The 18547-nt window shown below is 35.8% G+C and overlaps 1 protein-coding gene across 2 annotated transcripts in view; it reads right to left on the reverse strand.

The window, feature by feature from the left end:
- STIM2 (stromal interaction molecule 2) overlaps nucleotides 1–18547 on the reverse strand; it is a 130812-nt gene that overhangs the window by 9927 nt on the left and 102338 nt on the right. The window contains exons 4-11 of one of the 2 annotated variants that reach the window (XM_037044710.1): nucleotides 18177–18288; nucleotides 14335–14450; nucleotides 11738–11915; nucleotides 11037–11214; nucleotides 6703–6870; nucleotides 5702–5802; nucleotides 5220–5458; nucleotides 901–1164 (exon numbers count right to left, since the gene is read on the reverse strand). In XM_037044710.1, the coding sequence (XP_036900605.1) occupies nucleotides 908–1164; nucleotides 5220–5458; nucleotides 5702–5802; nucleotides 6703–6870; nucleotides 11037–11214; nucleotides 11738–11915; nucleotides 14335–14450; nucleotides 18177–18288 (1349 nt within the window). In that variant the 3' untranslated portion in view covers nucleotides 901–907. Of the gene's footprint in view, nucleotides 1–900; nucleotides 1165–5219; nucleotides 5459–5701; nucleotides 5803–6702; nucleotides 6871–11036; nucleotides 11215–11737; nucleotides 11916–14334; nucleotides 14451–18176; nucleotides 18289–18547 lie in introns of those variants that run through there. The other variant, XM_037044705.1, reaches the window with a different exon arrangement.

Raw genomic sequence — 18547 nt, forward strand, 5'->3', positions numbered from 1 at the left:
TAACCCAGAGAATAATCAGGAAACATTTTTAAAACTCTTCCAGATCAGTAGAAACCTTGGCGGGAATTCAAAAGCAGGTACAAGCAACTCTGGAAGAAATCTGAACGAATGCCAATAAATGATATGGTATTCAATCGCAGTCGTCATCAAGGACATAAAAAATTTTAATCACAGTAAAGTATCAGATAACACCCATTCCAGTTACAAATCAGAGCACTCCAAGTACTGCTAAGGATATAAGAAGACAGGCACTCATGGTGGGTATGTAAAGGGACAGAACCACTTTGAGAGCAACTTGGCAATGACTGGTAAGGGGTACCCTCCCAACAAATCCATTTCTAGATGTCCACCCAGAGAAACTCTCAAAGCTATGCTCATGGAGATAAAGATAAAGATGTTCATTATAGCATTATTTTATAAGGACAAAGAAGTAGATAGGACCTATCTTAGTAGAAAAAGGGATAAACTATGGTTTATTATTATAATAAATACACTGTTAACTCATATTAAACAATTACTGTGAATTTAAATAATTTATATATAAATATGAAGAATTTCTAAAATACAGTTTTGAGAAAAAAAGAATTGCAAAACAATAACATTTATGTAAACTTTTAAATAAATAACAATTATATTAACTGCTTATGGATATATCTGCATATAATAAAAGTACAATAGGCTTTAGAATGATAAACAAATTTTGAAGAATGGGAAAGGGAGGTGATCTGGTTCGGCTATGGCTATAATGGTTTATTTAAATAAAAAGAGATGAACAACTTCTGCCCAAGTTGGAGGCATAGGTGCCTCCTCACACAACCAACAGCAAAAATAACAATTTAATTTAAAAACAAAGAACCACCAGAACTGACAGAAAGTCGAACTGTATGGAAGTCCAACAACCAAAAAGTTAAAGAAGAAACATCCATCCAGACCGGTAGGAGGGACGGAGACGGGTTGCCGGGCGGAGACGGGTCTCAGCAAAACGGCGGCGGAGGACCGGGGCGGGCAAGGCGGCAGCTGGCGGACCCAGTGAAGCGGTGGATTGCGGAGCAGGGCGGGCAAGGCTGCAGCTGGCTGGCAAGGCAGTGGCTGGTGGACGGGCAAGGTGGCGGCTGGTGGAGCGGGCGGTCCCACATTTGCGAGCAGATAAACCAGGAGGAACACCTGGGGAGCGAGACAGACCTAGCAACCCGGGGTCCCAACGTGGGGAAATAAAGCCTCAACCACCTGATAGAAAACACCTGTGGGGATTGAGGTGCCAGGGGAGACTCCCAGCCTAACAGGAGAGTTTGATGGAGAGACCCACAGGGTCCTAAAATGTACACAAGCCCACCCACCGGGGAATCAGCACCATAAGGGGCCACTTTGCTTCTGGAAAGTGGGGGAAGTAACTGAAATCTGGCAGAGAGCAGAGCAAGCACCATTGTTTCCTCTCGGACTCCACCCCCACAGACAGTGCCACAATGCAGTGACTGGGTTGCCCCACCCTGGTGAGTACCTGAGGCTCCACCCTTATACCTTATACCTTGAGGCAGGCGCCTCAAGACAAAAAAAAAAAAGGCCCAAATAAAAGAACAGATCAAAGCTCCAGAAAAAAATACAACGAAGTGACAAAGAGATAGCCAACCTAACAGATACAGAGTTCAAAACACTGGCAATCAGGATGCTCACAGGGTTGGTTGAATTTAGTCACAAATTAGATTAAAAAATGAAGGTTACACTAAGTAAAATAAAGGAAAATGCACAGGGAACCAATAGTGATGGGAAGAAGACTGGGACTCTAATCAATGGTGTGGACCAGAAGGAAGGAAGAAACATTCAACCAGAAAAGAATGAATAAGAATTTTAAAAAAATTAAAAGAGGCTTAGGAACCTCCAGGACATCTTTAAAGGTTCCAACATCTGAATTATAGGGATGCCAGAAGGAGAAAAGGAAGAGCAATGAATTGAAAACTTATTTGAAAAAATAATGAAGGAGAACTCCCCCAATCTGGCAAAGGAAATAGACTTCCAGGAAGTCTAGGAAGCTCAGAGAGTCCCAAAGAAGTTGGATCCAGGGAGGAACACACCAAGGTGCATCATAATTACATTACCCAAGATTAAAAATAAGGAGAGAATCTTAGAAGCAGCAAGAGGAAAGAAGACAGTTACCTACAAAGGACTTCCCATAAGACTGTCGGCTGATGTCTCAAAAGAGACCTTACAGACAAGAAGGGGCTGGAAAGAAGTATTCTAAGTCTTGAAAGGCAAGGACCTACATCCAAGATTACTCTATCCAGCAAAGCTTTCACTTAAAATGAAAGAAGGGCAGATAAAGTGCTTCTTAGATAAGGTCAAGTTAAAGGAGTTCATCATCATCAAGCCCTTATTATATGAAATGTTAAAGGGACTTATCTAAGAAAAAGAAGATAAAAAATATGAGCAGTGAAAGGACAGCAAACTCACAGCTATTAACAACCACACAAGCAAACTAAGCAAACAACTAGAACAGGAATGGAACCGCAGAAATGGAGATCACATGGAGGGTTATCAACAGGGCAGTGGGAGGGAGAGAGAGGAGGAAAAGGTACAGAGAATAAGTAGCATAAATGGTAGGTAGAAAACAGACAGGGGGAGGTGAAGAATAGTACAGGAAATGGAGAAGCCAAAGAACTTATATGTATGACCCATGGACATGAACTAAAGTGGGGGAATGTGGGTGGGAGCAGGTGTGTAGGGTAGAAAGGAATAAAGTGGGGGAAATGGGACAACTGTAATAGCATAACCAATAAAATGTGTTTTTTAAAAAGAGAGAGAGATGAACAAAGCAAAATGTTAAATTCTATCTTTGCCCTAGCCAAGTGGCTCAGCTGGTTGGAGCATCTTCCCATACTCCAGAAGGTTGCAGGTCCGTCCTGGGTCAAGGTGCATATGGGAGGCAACCAATGGATGTTTCTCTCTCATCGATGTTTGTCTGTTTTTCTCTCTCTCAAATCAAGCACTCAATCAATAAGTAAAATAATATAAATAAACCCCCTTTTGAAAAAAAGAAAAAGTCTACTTTGTTGTAAGTGAGCATATTATTTTTAGGAATATTTAAAGGGCTTTGGAATAAAACAATTTAAATACACTGTTACTACATTCCTACTGTGAATTTTTAGCAGTAACGTAAAAGTATCAATAGGAAAACAAACTATCATTTGCTCTCCTACCCACACAGGGCTAACCTTTGATTGTATCTTCTGTCTTTTTCCACTTCAAATAATTAAACACACAATATTATGCTATGTGTATATAGTTTTACAATCTTACTGTGCTCTTAACCTACCACAGGTATGGTTCCTTGTCATTACAATTTACACACCCATGGTACAAATTTAAAACTGCTCAGGAGAGTATGTAATGAAGAGCCTTCATCCTACTTTAGATCCTCATCCTGCTGCCAAGAACTCCGATTTACCAGGTCCAGGGATCACACTTTTATAGCTCAGTGCGGGGAGCACCACTGTTGTGCCACTGGGTGGAGGCAGAGCTCTCAAAGTATAATCTTTGGCATGGGTTATTTTTCCAAGATAATAAATTTGATCATGACATTTCTAAAACAACATATTGAATTTAAAATCAACTCTTGTACTTCTTAGTATTTAAAAGGTCAAATTTCTATATCACAATCACTTAAGATAATTATTCACATTTAATGTACATATATAAAATGGCCTGTAAAAGTACTTGAAAAGACAAAAAGCAAAGAAAAAACCTCGTTAATTTAGGGAATACATGCTCATGTACACTTCTGATACTGCATAATTGTGTATTCTAAGGAGGACCTGCAACTTTAAAAGGCTATAGTTTTCAAATAACATTATTCACCTATGAATCAGTGTTGAATTTGGCAAGCTTAGGGTAATTCAAATAAACACAATATTCAAACAGCAGAGCTGGTTCAGACCTAGATAAAAAAAAAACAACTACCTTACAAATAAATATCACTCTCTTGCAGCATAGGGCCAGTACACTGAGTGAGGACACACGCACTCAGTATTCATTGCATTTACCATCTTTCCTCTCCTCTCTCTTGTAAGAGTTTAGGGCCTCCCCAATCTGCCTGCATTATCTGCCTGTCATTAAACCACAGAATTAAAACCACAGAAATGAATATAAGCACAAAGTCACTGACTATTTATTTGAAAATTTAGAGCTTTCTTTCATAAAATTGTTTTAAAAACTAGAACCTCTTCTAAATCATAACTTCAGAAAAGGTATAACAATTGAATAGAAAAACTCAAACTGGAAAATTCTCAAAAATCACTATTTGTCTCAAAGGCTAACATTTCCATGTAAATCTTCAATCAATCAATGATTAACTTCTGCTATCCATTCTTTGGACTCTTGTTCTATCTACACTGTTTCAAAAAGATCAGAAATATTGGGAAACACATCAGACAGGCTAATCAAAAAGATAAATAATTTTTAAATGATTTCTAATACATGAAATGCACCATTTCAAATTCAAAATCTCTGACTTTGCAAGAAGTCCAAATATTTATTAAGAAATTCTAACATTTATTAATACAATCTAAAATATTTAAATTTCGCTTTCCTACCAAAATGTCCTCTTTACCATGTAAAAAATTTCAGACTACAGCATAACAAAGGAATTATACATATTAAAACTGCCTTTGGGAGGGGCTCCACTTTCTAACAACAAAAAGACACGTAAGATTTTCTAAACATAAACACAGTTTAAGTTTGTACAAAGGCAAAGTGATTCAGTGCTTATGAGTTAATATTCTTTCAATAAAAGGACAGAATCAGAAAAGCAAAACAAAATACTAAAAAACTTTCCTATTGTGAAAATCAACTCAATTTCAACATAAACCACAGACTGGCTCACAGTCACACAACACAACTGGTGAATGGCAAAGCTAGGACTGGAACTCAGGTTTCCAAGATCTTCCACCAATTTTTAGTTTCTACTGTAGATGAAGCTGCTATTTGAAAGAATGTTTCCCCTCAAAGCTCAGCACCTCATTCAAATGATTTAGTACACATGACGTATTTCACACATACACCCCTCGTACACTGTTATCAAACAGTAAATACAAATTAACAACAAAAGGAGAAAATAAAGAATGAGCAAAATTTTTATCACAGACTTCAAAGTAAATGCTCCATAAATGACATGATATAAAGTTACTTTAAAGACTGTACCAACTCTCTTTTTTGAACTCATTACTTACCAGGAAACTGTGACACTATTGGGGGTGTATCTTCATCTAAGTCATCGACTCCTCCGGCAATTGGATAGGGCGGAATGGAGACTCTGGGCATCACAACCCAGCTGTGATCGGAATACAGGGAAGAGGTCAGGCTGGGCAGTCCCGAGTTATGGGCTATTTGAAAGCCACAGATCTTCTCAATCTGTTGCCAGCGAAACAGTCGTTCTCGTAAACAAGTTGTCAACTCAGAAAGAGCTTTCCTGAAAAAGTCAGTATAAGAATTGTTATTTGAAACAGTCTTTAATATGGCTCTGAAAAAAGGCAACTACGTGAACAGACCATGGCAATTAGTCAATTTCAAGAAGAAATTACGCACTCTCGGAGTTAATATAAATTATGTGATTATATATGCATGATCCAATGACAAATTAAAACACAAGTGGTCTACAAATGACCTATTTCGACACAGCGAAAGTAAGCAAAGAGCTGAAACAGTGTCTTACTTTGCTTCCAGAATTTTGTGGTCCACCTCATCTAAGGAGGAGCTGTGTGCGACGTGCAGCGTCCCAAAGACTGTGCTTCTCTTCTTTTTAATTTTCTCTGCCTAGAAACCAAAGCAGAGAAAAAGTAAGGGTAGTTTTGGAAAAAAACATGCATGCTAATAAAGTTTATTTTGTTCTGCATACATTAATAATAAAAAAATCAGCCCTAGCTGGCATAGCTCAGTGGACTGAGTGCAGGCCAGTAAACCAAAGGATCATGGTTCAATTCCCAGTCAGGGCACATGCCTGGATTGCAGGCTAGTTCCCAGCAAGGGGACACAGGAGAGGCAACTGTACATTGATATTTCTCTCCCTCTCTCCTTCCCTTCCTCTCTAAAGATAAATAAATAAAATCTTTGTAAAAATCAGTAAAAAATTATTACTCAATATATAGCCCTATTTTCTAAAAACAAAAAGAAAGAAAATAGATGAAAAAAAAACATGCTTTCCCAACCCAAACAATATGATTCAAAACTTTGTTCTAGAAAAATTTTCTCTTATTTCTACGGTTCAGAAAGGCCTGAATTTTCTATTAAAACCAACCGAATAGCATTATATCTTACTGCAATATCTTACTGCAATAGAGGTGTTAGTGAGTGAACCAAGCTTTTTTTTTTTTTGCTACAAATCAGATTAAGACTTAATCTTATTTCACACAATTTAATAAAGTTGGACATTAATTTCTAAACTACTAACCTAAATCAGATATGAAGCAGCAACCTAGAGGAGAAAAGCTCTGTATAAAACATTTATTATAATGATAACAGGGATGACTTTTAAATGACAGGTCATTCCGAAAGGTAACCTAAGCAATTTTACTTTACAACCTATGATCATAGGATCAATTTCTAAAGTAAGTTCCAGCTCAAGAAAAGAAACTACAATAATAAAAATTTACGCATATCCTTGTATTCCAACTAGTTAATCCTTCTAGAAATTTAATAAGTTTCGAAATAGAGTACCTCATCCTTAGCAATAGCTAACTGCATTTCAGCATTTTGTCTTTTAATATTGTAGTACTGTACTTCTACTTCATGTGTTAATTGAAGCCACTTTTGAAGTGCATCTGGAACAGACCAGCTGCTTCTGAATTCAAATTCTTTTTCAGCCTTTTTTAAAGCCATTCGAACCTGGGTGGGAGGGAGAAAGAGGCGGGGGGCGGGGGGAGGGAGAAGAAGAGAGAGAAATTTTTTTAAAGATATTTAAATTAAAAATTTTAGAAGAATTTCAGATATTTTAGTACCCAAATTAAGAGAAAAACTCATTTTAATTATGCTCTTTGTAAACATTTTTTAAATCACAAAGTCTAAAACAATATATTGCTGACATTAAAACTAAAGCTGAAGTTTTAAGTGCATCTAAAATTCACTAAGCAAAGTTGTAAAGCCAGGAGAGAGAGGATACTTACATGTATCTCAAGCTGCAATATTTAGTTTTTATATTTTATTATAACCAGACTCAGTAAGAGAGAAGAAATGGCATATAAAAACTAAAACTGATCATACTCCTCTCATAATACATTATTTGTTTATGAAGCAGGATATGAGTAAGTATGCAAAATAGGGTGATTATCTATTCTAGTACCCTTTAGTACCCTTTCTAATGTTCCCAGAAAGCTCTACTGTAGCTCCTTAACTACAAACTCACTTTTGCCACTTTTATTTAATTCACTGCTTCTAATATACCAGAAAATAAAGTGTCAATTTTGGGAAAATAGATTCTGAGTGAGAGTCTGTTGGACTTTCCCACAGAGACTCTGCAGAGCCTCAGTGTCCTTGCAGCTGCCCTGGAGGGGCGCCAGTGCTCAGAGTGTGAGGCGGTGTTAAATGCTAAGGAAACTACGGAAAGGGTCGCTAAGAAAAGGACAGGAAGGGACAACCCATTCTAGAAATGATTCACTTCAACTAGGGAGCGTTCAAACTGAAGGCACGTAAAGATACACGGTGGGATCTACAGAATTACGTACACACGCGCTCCGAGCTTCAGACAGAGTGATGGAGGGTCCTGTTTCCTCTGGAACACCATGACTGCAAATCAACTTTCCTCAAGTTAACGAAGGTGACTAAAAATCTGCTCCCAAACTCACAAGCAGAGGAACGTTTGATCTGAAAACCCAGCTCACATAAATAAGCTTTTGTTATGCGCCAGATCAAACTAAGAAGAGTACTATGCACAAACTTTTGATACAGAAATGGAAGCGCTGTCAGATCCTGTTAAGAAAAATTGTATGTAGAAAACTATTTTTTAAAAGTCCAAAGTTTTTTTAAAAGTTCACAATGGACACTAATTAAACAATTCAAAAAACAGACATTAAAAGCAAAGATCAGATAGCTACTCACTGAAAACAAACCCTAAGCAACATTTGCCCGACACAGTTCACGGTGCAATGCGCTTGGGACAATACTGTATTTAATAAGAAGTTTGGCTAAGCTGTGTGGCGTCCTTGCTAATCTCCCAGGAATAGAGAATTTGAGCTCAGGTCCTGTGACACGCAGGTCTACATAATACCACAAAGTGCAGGGCTGCAGGCCCTTCTTCTTACAAGATTTTAAAGCTACGATTTCTATATAATTTTCATTGCCAAGGAAGTATACAGAGAATCTGAACAAATTTCACTCAAGTTTTTCTCTTTTGATCATTAAGACATTTCTTAATGTTGTATCTACAAATTTTTTACCCCTAAAAAACTCAATAAACACATTTGAAACAAAACTGATACACTTCTAGCATAAACTGAGGCTTTACAGTGTTTTGACTGTCAAATAATTTCTCAAAATTTTAAAAATCCTGACCTACAAATAATAACAACCATTTAAACTATTTTCTCTGTTATTTTTCCTATTTTTTTAACCTAATTCCAACTCTTAGTTTAAATTGCACTGTTATTTATTGGGGAATGAATGCAGTGAAAATTGAATTAATAGCTTTTAGAATATGAATATTATTTAAAAGTATAATTACTATTTACATAACTTTTGTGAAAAACAGCAGTAAGTAAAAACATGGTATCACAGAAACAGCCTAAACATCTGAGAACCTGGCTTCTAGATTCAACCTTATTATTTACTACCTCTGAGACCATCAGCAAGTTCTTTACTTTCTGAAGCTTACTGTTTTGTGTATTTAGAACAGGGGTAGGACCTGCCCTGACTTTAGAGGCTTCATTAGACTTTAAGAACAAAATAATTTTACGTGAAAAGAATTTACACAAAATATAAAGTGGTAGTATTATTCACCCAAAAGTTTTGTTTCAGTGAAAATAACACTATATAAAATATGTCCCACATTCTCCTGCATTCTAACTTTGAGAAGTTGATCACTCCCCAGATAAACGTAGTAATGCTTCCAACTAGGTGGAACTGTGGATCGTATGATGTTACACATAAATTAATCTCCCAGTTAAACTTACCTTTGTCACTTAATAGTTGTGTGACCTATAGCAAGTTATTTAACTTCTTTATATATCTGTAAATGAGGATAATTTCTATGCATTTTGAAGATTAAAATTTAGGAGCAAATCATTTACAGTATGTGTAACAACACATATAGGCACACATAAAGTTGTGTTTCTTACTACTATGACCATGTTGGACAGAGTTCTTTTTAAATACCCATTTCTCTCCTTTAAACCACCTTTTATTGACTCAGTATCTCACTAGGATTAGTATGTCTGTACTGGGACATGCAGTGATCTTAGGGTGTACAGAATGCAAGGTCCCTAAGCCAAAAACCTGAGATGAAAATGTTAATGATTCTTGGGTATTCTTTTATATTGTGTCTTCTCCCCCAGTGCGAGGCAGTCACCTATAAAATACCACCCTCAGTTTCTATCTCTAGAAGAATTCCTACTACTGCTTTCTGATTTGCACTATCAGAAAAACAGCTAACGAGCTTTTAATTTAGTGCTAAGAACAAACCAAAGTTAGAAGTTTCAGTGGGAACAGAAAGGCAGTTCTCAGAGGATTAAAGGGCAAAATATCTAATTCTTGGACACAGCATAATTTTAGCAAGGCCTTTTTTCTTTCTTTCTTTTTATTTATTTTTTAACTCCCTGTCCTTTACTATGTTCTATCTGCAGAGGTTTCTCCTCAGGTAAATAGGACCTGACTACAAAATATGTCTAGGCAACTTAAGAGAACAAACTTCTCACGGGGAAAACATTAAAAATAGATGTCTGAGGTATGAGGGAAAGAACATTAGTAGGAAGAGACGGTTGCATTCAGTCAAAAATGACAAACTCAAAGGAAATAGTAACGTACACAACATTCTTCGCAGGAGCTGAAATTGAAAGTCACTAGATTTTTATTCCATATTAATAAGCACCTGACTGAGAAGGCAACAATGCTCTTGCAAAGTGGGAGGCAGAATACCTCAGTTCTTGTCCCTGGTTTACAACTGAGCCACTCTCTAATCTTGAAAAATGTTTTCTCATCCTCATTTTGCTCCTCAGTTTCTTTATCAATTATGAAAGGCTCAAAGTGACCATGGAAGCAGAGGGTGAAGATGAAGGAGGGTGCCATGAGCCAGCCAATGTGGGCGGCCCCTAGAAGTTGGAAAAGGCAAGGGAACAGACCCTCCTCTCGGGCCTGCAGAGAAATGCAATCCCGCAGACCTATTTTACACTCTGACTTCAAGAACTGTACAATAATAAATATGTGTTGTTTTTAAAGCCACTAAGTTTATGGTGATTTTTATAGCAGAAATAAAAAACTAATACAACATTTGCCCACAATTAAATTCTTTCAGAATCACCGCCCAAAGGGCTATGCAATGCTTCAATGCCTACATTCCATCTTTAGTACATTCATAATGGAACGTTAGTAAATTCATAATGGAAGCAGATATTGGAAAGAGTATCCTTTAGACAACCTCAGAATTTTTAGCAGATTATATTCTAAAACCACTTATCAGGACTCAAATGGATGCTCAACAGAGATTCTTTAGCTTTGCAGAGAAGTTTAACATGAGATACACTTTACTAGGTTACAGTTGAAAATCAAAACATATTACAAACGTTAAATTATATAAATGCCTTAAATTTACTAAAGATAATTAACATGCATGCAATAAGGTTTCATGAATGAAAGAACATGATGGCAACTTTACCTTTTAGTTACTACTTTGTGACTTTGCTATAAGGACTTTTGATCAATGTTAAACAAACTGAACAAAGGATTCTTTGATTAACGAAAGATGAGTACGCAATGGAATTAAATGTGTAAGACTGAACAGAAACAAAAAACTCAGAATGGCAGTACAAATATCCTCACAAATACTTTTTGTAAAACATAAATACCTGTTCCAACTCCTGCTCTGCATACTGACGTCTACTCAATTCACTCTCGGCTCCCTCCCTCAGCTCTTTCAGCCGACAAGCCTCCTCCTTTGCGTAATTGATTTCATCCATCATTTTTCGCTCTAGATTTTGCTTTTCTACAGCAACATTTCTGTTTTCTTCCTGAGCCTTTTCAAGCCTTACAGAACAATAAAAATGTAAATTCCTCACAAAAGTTGCCAAAATTTCATTTTGAATGAAATACAAATGTGTATCAAGCAACAGGATACATGTTTCAATCAAAACTTGCAGAATTTTCTATTATTCTTAAGTTTGGATAGTAAAAACAGCATGTAGCCTACTATATACCTATTCTGGTTATCTTGAGTTCAATACACAGGGAATAGTTCAAAATAGCAGGGAAATAATCTTTAGCAAAGAAACTTTTAAGAAATACAGAATTATTTATATCATGTCAAAATATAATTTAATTCCACATATAACTCCTCTTATATATGACTGATTTCCACTGGTCTCTACCCATTTCTTTCCTGATAGTGCATACCTTCATAATAATCGGTTATTATAGCAATACAATGGTACTTTTGTAAATGTGTGAAATGAAGTGTACATCCATTCCCAATGTATGCACCAACCTAAATGTAAGTGTGTGTGCACATATTACATCTTCACAAGACTTACAGTTTGTTTTACTTACTCACCTCTCCTGTAAGTCCAGTAGACTTTGCTCTGCGGTTTGGAGACTCTCTAAGTCTTTCATCATTTTTGTAACATGTTCTTTTGAGCTTCTATTCTGCGTGTAAGCAAACCAGCAACCTCCAACACCAATTACTATAGAAACTGTGAGGATAAAATCTTTCATCCAGTTATGAGGAGGGCCTATGAAAAGAATTAAAGATGGTTAAATTAATCTTTAAGTGCAACAGAATCTCAACATACAGAGACATTTTTTTAAATGAGGAGGCATCTAAAAATAAAACACAAAAATGTCCCTCCCATATAAAAGCTCTAGCTTTTTAAAATCTTTTCTTCAAATAATCAATGTACTTATTACAACTATTTGATATACCAAGCTACAGGAGAACAAAGGTAAACCAACATGGATGGACATACCATGCACCTCTGGGAAAGGAGGTAGTAACAGAAGTCCTGGAGACCCCTGAAAAAGCAACAGCACTTCCCACCATGCACTGGGAATGGTCCTCTGGGAGACACAATGATTTAACTAATGAAATGTACTACTTGCTCCAAAGAGATACCTGAAAAACTGCCTGACTGCCCAGACCTCCAGCAAGAAGACGTTTTGCATGTTTGATGAAATAAAGAACCCCACAGAAAGGACAAGTTCCTATGCTTACAACCCCAGGGTCCGTGTATGTTTACACAGTGTGATAAACAGCCTGCTCCATGCCAGAGACCCTCAGGGTTGCGTGTTTCCAGAGTGCATATCCTAACCTGCAGTGAAAGAGATGCACTGTACAAGGCTAAAGTCTTAAAGGATTTATTTCTTTTCCCACCTCAGACTGAGAGGTTCAGCTCAGGCTCTAGTTCAAATATGAACCTTCTTCAGGCTGAAATATAATCACCAGAAACAGCAATAGGTGGGCAAGTCCCAAACTACAATATGTACCACAAACTAGGAAAGATTTTGGTGAAAATGCCTTTAAAATGTATCTCTGCTCATTTAACAATGCTAGTTTTTTACAAATCTAACATGGGTGTTCCAACTACAGGGCTCATTTACTCAAATAATAATTTTAAGACAAACATTAAAAAGGTGTTTATTACAACATTTATCTTCAACATTCTCTGAGACTCATTTGAGTCCTTTTAAAATAATAGTGATATCCCTGGACGGTGTAGCTCAGTGGCTAGAGGACAGGCCTGCAAACCAAATGGTTTGCTGGTTCAATTCCCAGTCAGGGCTCAAGCCTGGGTTGCAGGCCAGGTCCCCAGTGCGGGGGCACATGAGGGACAACCACACATTGATGTTTCTCTTCCTCTCTTTCTCCCTCCCTTCCCCCTCTCTAAAAAAACAATAAAATAAAATCTTTTAAAATAATAATAATAGTGATATAATAGTCTCCCCAAGTTAATAAAATACAAATATTCCTGACCAAGTTGTATAGAGAGACAAATTCCATATTATATAATTCCTACTTTCACCAACCATTCACATGAACAAGTCAGAATCACACAGAAGACACCCCAAGAGATTCAGTAGAAAACTGATGCAAGGGAAGGGTTAAAAAGGGCATCATCTCCACGGAATGCTCGGCATTGCAGTAGTGTTCTATTTCCTAGGGTTTGCAATTTCAACCAACAGTGCATATCCACCAACCCTCACAAAGGGAAGTTCCAGCTGTTTCACCAGCTGCTCTTTCAGCCTGAGCCAAAAAAGCACCACCAGTGAAGTCATGGAATCCATCCAACCACCCCACTAGCCCTTTTTTTAGCAAAGCTGCCCCCTAGTTAGTATCACAGAAACCTGCATGTCTCCTAACTCAAGAATGAAGGTAAAATAAACATTAGTTTCCTGATTTGTAATTTATGGAAGTCATTTTTCTTGTATTAATTTTGTTATTTGTTTTAGGCTACTGAAAAATGAAACAATTTCTCAAAAATGTGTCCTCTTCAAATGCTTTTCCCCAAAGCTTTCCGAAATTTGAAATTAAATAAGCACATGAAACTTCCTTCTGAGAAAAGTATTCCTGTCAAATTAAAGAAACACAGTTTTATTTTCTTCATGAAAATGAGAGCAATTTCTTAACTGTTCCTCTTCAAACAGGACCAACTCTCCACCTCGTGCTTCTGCCGGAACAGTGCTACTTTGTAAAGTCTCAAAGTGGGTCTTTGTTTGTGATCTATATCGAAAAAGATATCTTCTTGGTGGTTAATGAAATTAAGTTCAATTACTTCATGCTTTCAAGATGGTTAGATTGCACCATTTTTTAAAGGTGTAATTTTCTTCAGTGAACATCCAGCTATAATATCAGCATTAAAACTGGTATAAAGAAACAAAGTTTTAAATATAGAAATTTATTCTAATTTATCAACTAACATAGTTTTTACAACTTTTTATATCAGTAACCAGCTTTGAAAATTGCACTCTATATTTCACTGACCAAAAGCCTCATCCTATAAATCTTTTGTTTTAAGATAATGTTAAATTTCTTTTACACTTAATAGATGATCCTTCTTAGTGGCCTACTACCTCCCTTACTTTTTCCTTCTTTAAACAACAAATAGATGATCTGATTATTCTTTTGCACCATATTCTGTGAGAGCAAATACTAACGTGTCAGAGGTCCAAACAAAACCACATCCAGTGCCTTGAGCTGAAGTTTTTGTCTGTGACTCCGGTCGCTGATTTTCAACTGAGAGATCATAAACGAAGGTTCATGTACTGCTATCCTGTTCATTTAAAAAACACATACACATTAAATAAAATATTTCTAGTATATAAATTTAAATATTTGAGCAATATACTCAATACTTCACATATTACTGATAATTACTATAAGACGTCATTCGGGTGTGATTTAATATTTTATTACATGTATCCAAAACATTTTCAGTACAAATTAGTTGTACAAACATTCTTGTGTGTTAATAATTTAGTTTAGCTAGATTGATATTTTTGTTTTCTAAGGTTATTTTGTGCATTAACTTAATATGATTTTTAAATTTATCAAATTAAAAATATTTTATAATTATCAATTACCTGGCATCTTAGTGTCATTTCACAAAGAACAAGAAAATTATAAGTAATTTCCTTTATGTCAATAGCAGACTTTAAAAAACAGTCCTCAATTTAGATTATTGCCTTTCTTTAAAATTACCTAAGAAGTCTATACTTTTACAGTCTAATATTTACAGTCTAATATTTTACAGTCTAATATTTAAACTATTTAAAAATTAAACAAATCCACTAAAGTCATAAGTAGGAAGAACTTATCAGTAGTTGGGAAAATAATTTGAAGGATTTATGTAATAAGAAGTACTGAACCATTTTATTAGCAATGAAAAAAAGTATGTAGGGGGCCAAAGCACAGGTAAAAAAAAAAAGAAATAAAATCACTTCAATTTGGACTCCAAATCCAAGTAGACCAGTAGTCAACTAAGACTTCTTAACAACCAAGTATGATGCCAATAAAGATTTTATAACACAAAGTCTAATAACAATAATAATAAAAGTGTTAATAGCAGTGACAATAAAAAACAAGTATGTGGTATGTGCTGGGGACCTGTGTCAAGGTAGTGAGAGGCTGAATAACTTGCCCGAGATTAAATAATTAATAAGAGGTAAGGCAGAGATTCAAACCCAAATGTGGATGATTCCAACGACTGTACCTGAACCACATTTTATTTAGGAAGGCATCAGAACCCCTGATCGTGCAAAAGTTACAGGAACTCCTCTGAGGCTTCTATAAAACTTACTGAGTGAAGAGCTCTGACTTTCCCTTTACAAAATGCCCTCATCATCTCCACAGGCACCTTGCGTGTATGATCCTGTTACTCCTTTAATATAATACTTATCAAAGTCCTTGAAGGCAAAAACTATCTTAGCTCTGTATTCCCAAATCTAGCATGGTGCTTGGCAAAAGCAGATGATGACAAATGTTTGTATAATAGATGGATGAATGCATGGATGGATACATGAAGGAATTCATAACAACACTATCAACAGACTAATTTTAAGAAAGACAATGAGATGTAATAATAAAAAAACTATATAACAGAATTTTATGCCAAGTTCAATATGAGCCCAGAGGTGGAAGTGATTCTGAGAGGGTGAGGATGTCAAGGAAGTTGACACAGGTCTGAAAGGAATGAGCAGGCATGTTATCAGGTGAAGAAAGCCTTAGTATACGCCCTGGTATAAGAATTACAGTATAGAAAATACACTACAGGGCTTAAGATAACCATTATAACTAACATAATTTTGGCTACCTATTTCAGAAGCAACAATATTTTAATGTCACAGAAAGGAAACAATAATGAATTGTTTTAGGTATGTGTACGTCTGGAATGTGTAATACACTTTCTTATACAGTCTTATAAATAGCTCTTATATCTAGAATTACCCTACATAACTTACATAGTTGTTTGTGTTAATATTACCCATTTAAACTGACTTATCTAATTGTATTTCCACATAAGAGGGGCTGGATGAAGGGTATTCCAGTTTCCCCTTCTCCTGCACTCAAGGAGACTCTAATGGGCTTCTGAAAGCTTCTATATACATTAACTTTTCTTCTGTAGAAACATGTTCACTATTTTAAAAAGTGATTTTGATTGACCCTGATAAACTGTGTATTATCTCAACAATTCTACCAGAATTTGATGTATCTCCGATACTCTCTATTTAATCAAAAGAAAAAAGTGGGTACTGCATTTGCCCATCAGTAATTGAGTGGATCAAAAAACTGTGGTACATTTACACAATGAAATAATACACAGCAGAAAGAAAAAAGGAGCTCCTACCCTTCATGGCAACATGGATGGAACTGGACAGCTTTACGCTAAGTGAAATAACCAGGCCGTAAAAGACAAATACCATATGATCTCACCTGTAAATGAAACCTAATCAACAAAACAAACAAGCTAACAGAACAGAACCAGAGACATGCAAATAAAGAACAAATTAACAGTGACCATAAAGGAGGGTAATGGGGGAAGAAGGGGAAAAACATGTATACAGCACCCATGGACAAAGATGGGGGGACAAGGATTGAATGTGGGAGGTGGGGGTGGGTAGGGCAGGACAGAGTAAGGGAGTAAAGTGGGGACAACTGTAATTGAACAACGAAAAAAAGAAACTCCCCAAAGGACAGCATAAGAAAAATACAACGGGTTCCTCACAACCAGGGTCCCATATATAACTCGGAAAACCCTAATCCCATTTCAATGCTCTATTATTACTTAGTAACTTGTCTTGTTTAATAGCAAGAACTACATCTTACCTAATTTTGTCTTCCTTCCAGCATCTAGTCGCACCATGAACATAAAAGATACCCAATATGCACACTTGCCGAACTGACGCTTACTCCCTGATTTCACCACTACAGTCACATGCACAGTAAAATCAGAAATACTGAGGTTCGTATTCAGAATACATTTACGGAAAATATGAAAACTTTCAACTTGATCCAAAATACAAACTTTAAATCAACAGAATCAACTTTTAAATAAGGTATGTAAGCAAACTGAGGAGAAATACAATATGCCTATTTCATCATAATTAAATCATTAATCACATAATGATTAGACAGTAATAAAAAAGGATTAGAGTCTTTGGTATCAAAAACAACCCAGGGAGAAGTACAACCAATCTTGTAAGGTCAAATTTTGGTAGAATTATTTCAAATTTTAACATTTAAATCTTTAAAGATTATTAACAACTAACAGAAATTTAGAAAATGTAATTCAGAAAACTAGTAACAATTAATTCTAGACATATAAAGGATAAATCAGCACCCTACACTCTGGTATCAGATCACCTGTATTCAAACATTTTCTTGGGCAAAATGTTTAACTTCTCTCTCACTTGTTTTTTTGATCTACAGAATGGGAATTAATAATACCTACTTCATTTCAACCATGAAGCTTAAATGAGATAATATAGAGTACCTCTAGGTAATATATATTTTAAAATGGTTGCTATTATCTACATTTTGTTTATTAAACATACTTTTTTAAGGTCTAACTTATGGCCACTAAGTGGTTATTGCTGTTACTAAAAGAATACCAGTTCAGAAGAATCTGTAAATTAATCTATTCAAAAAATCTTTTCCTAAAGATGAATCTGTGTCAAGTAAGTTTTTTTATATTTACCAGATGATGAGAGGCTGGCCTTTTGATGTTATTTATAAAAGGTATAGCTGGCCCACCTTCTCATTCTCAAAATTATTTTTCTTAGGTATAATTTTTTTAAAGGTTGTTCTTGTTTAGACAAGGAAAAATGATTAAAACTTGCAAAAATTCATACCTTAAAAAATTAAAGAATGAATATATTTATAATATTTCCTTCCAGCTCTTAGTCACAGAAGTAACTTGTAGATTCAGCAATGAAAAGTAACATGTAACATATAATTCTCCATGAGTGGAAAAAAATACATTTGGGTAATAAAGACTCACCTGGGAAGTGTTGTTCCTTTGACATTATTATTTCTAAAATTCTTCTCATACTGGGGTAGTTCAACAAATTCTATCAGCCACTGAAGTGTGTCATCAAGGGTCCAATTATGAACTACAAGAGATAAATGGGGAAGGCGTATTTTATACATGCCTGTTTTATGTATATAAATTGTATCTATATATATACACACACACATATACATATACACACAAATGCACAAATACTATAACTTCAGAGGAAATAAAGATGTTAGATTCAACTTTTCAATTCAACCAACGCTAAGTACTAAAATGGTATTAGCATTCTATGAGAGCTAAAAACAATGAAGACCGACCTCTGACCCTTAAGGGCATACAACTACAACAGAGAA

Source organism: Sturnira hondurensis, unplaced genomic scaffold, assembly GCF_014824575.4.
Source record: "Sturnira hondurensis isolate 20B ecotype Veracruz unplaced genomic scaffold, ASM1482457v3 Scaffold0000780, whole genome shotgun sequence".
Taxonomy (NCBI): domain Eukaryota; kingdom Metazoa; phylum Chordata; class Mammalia; order Chiroptera; family Phyllostomidae; genus Sturnira; species Sturnira hondurensis.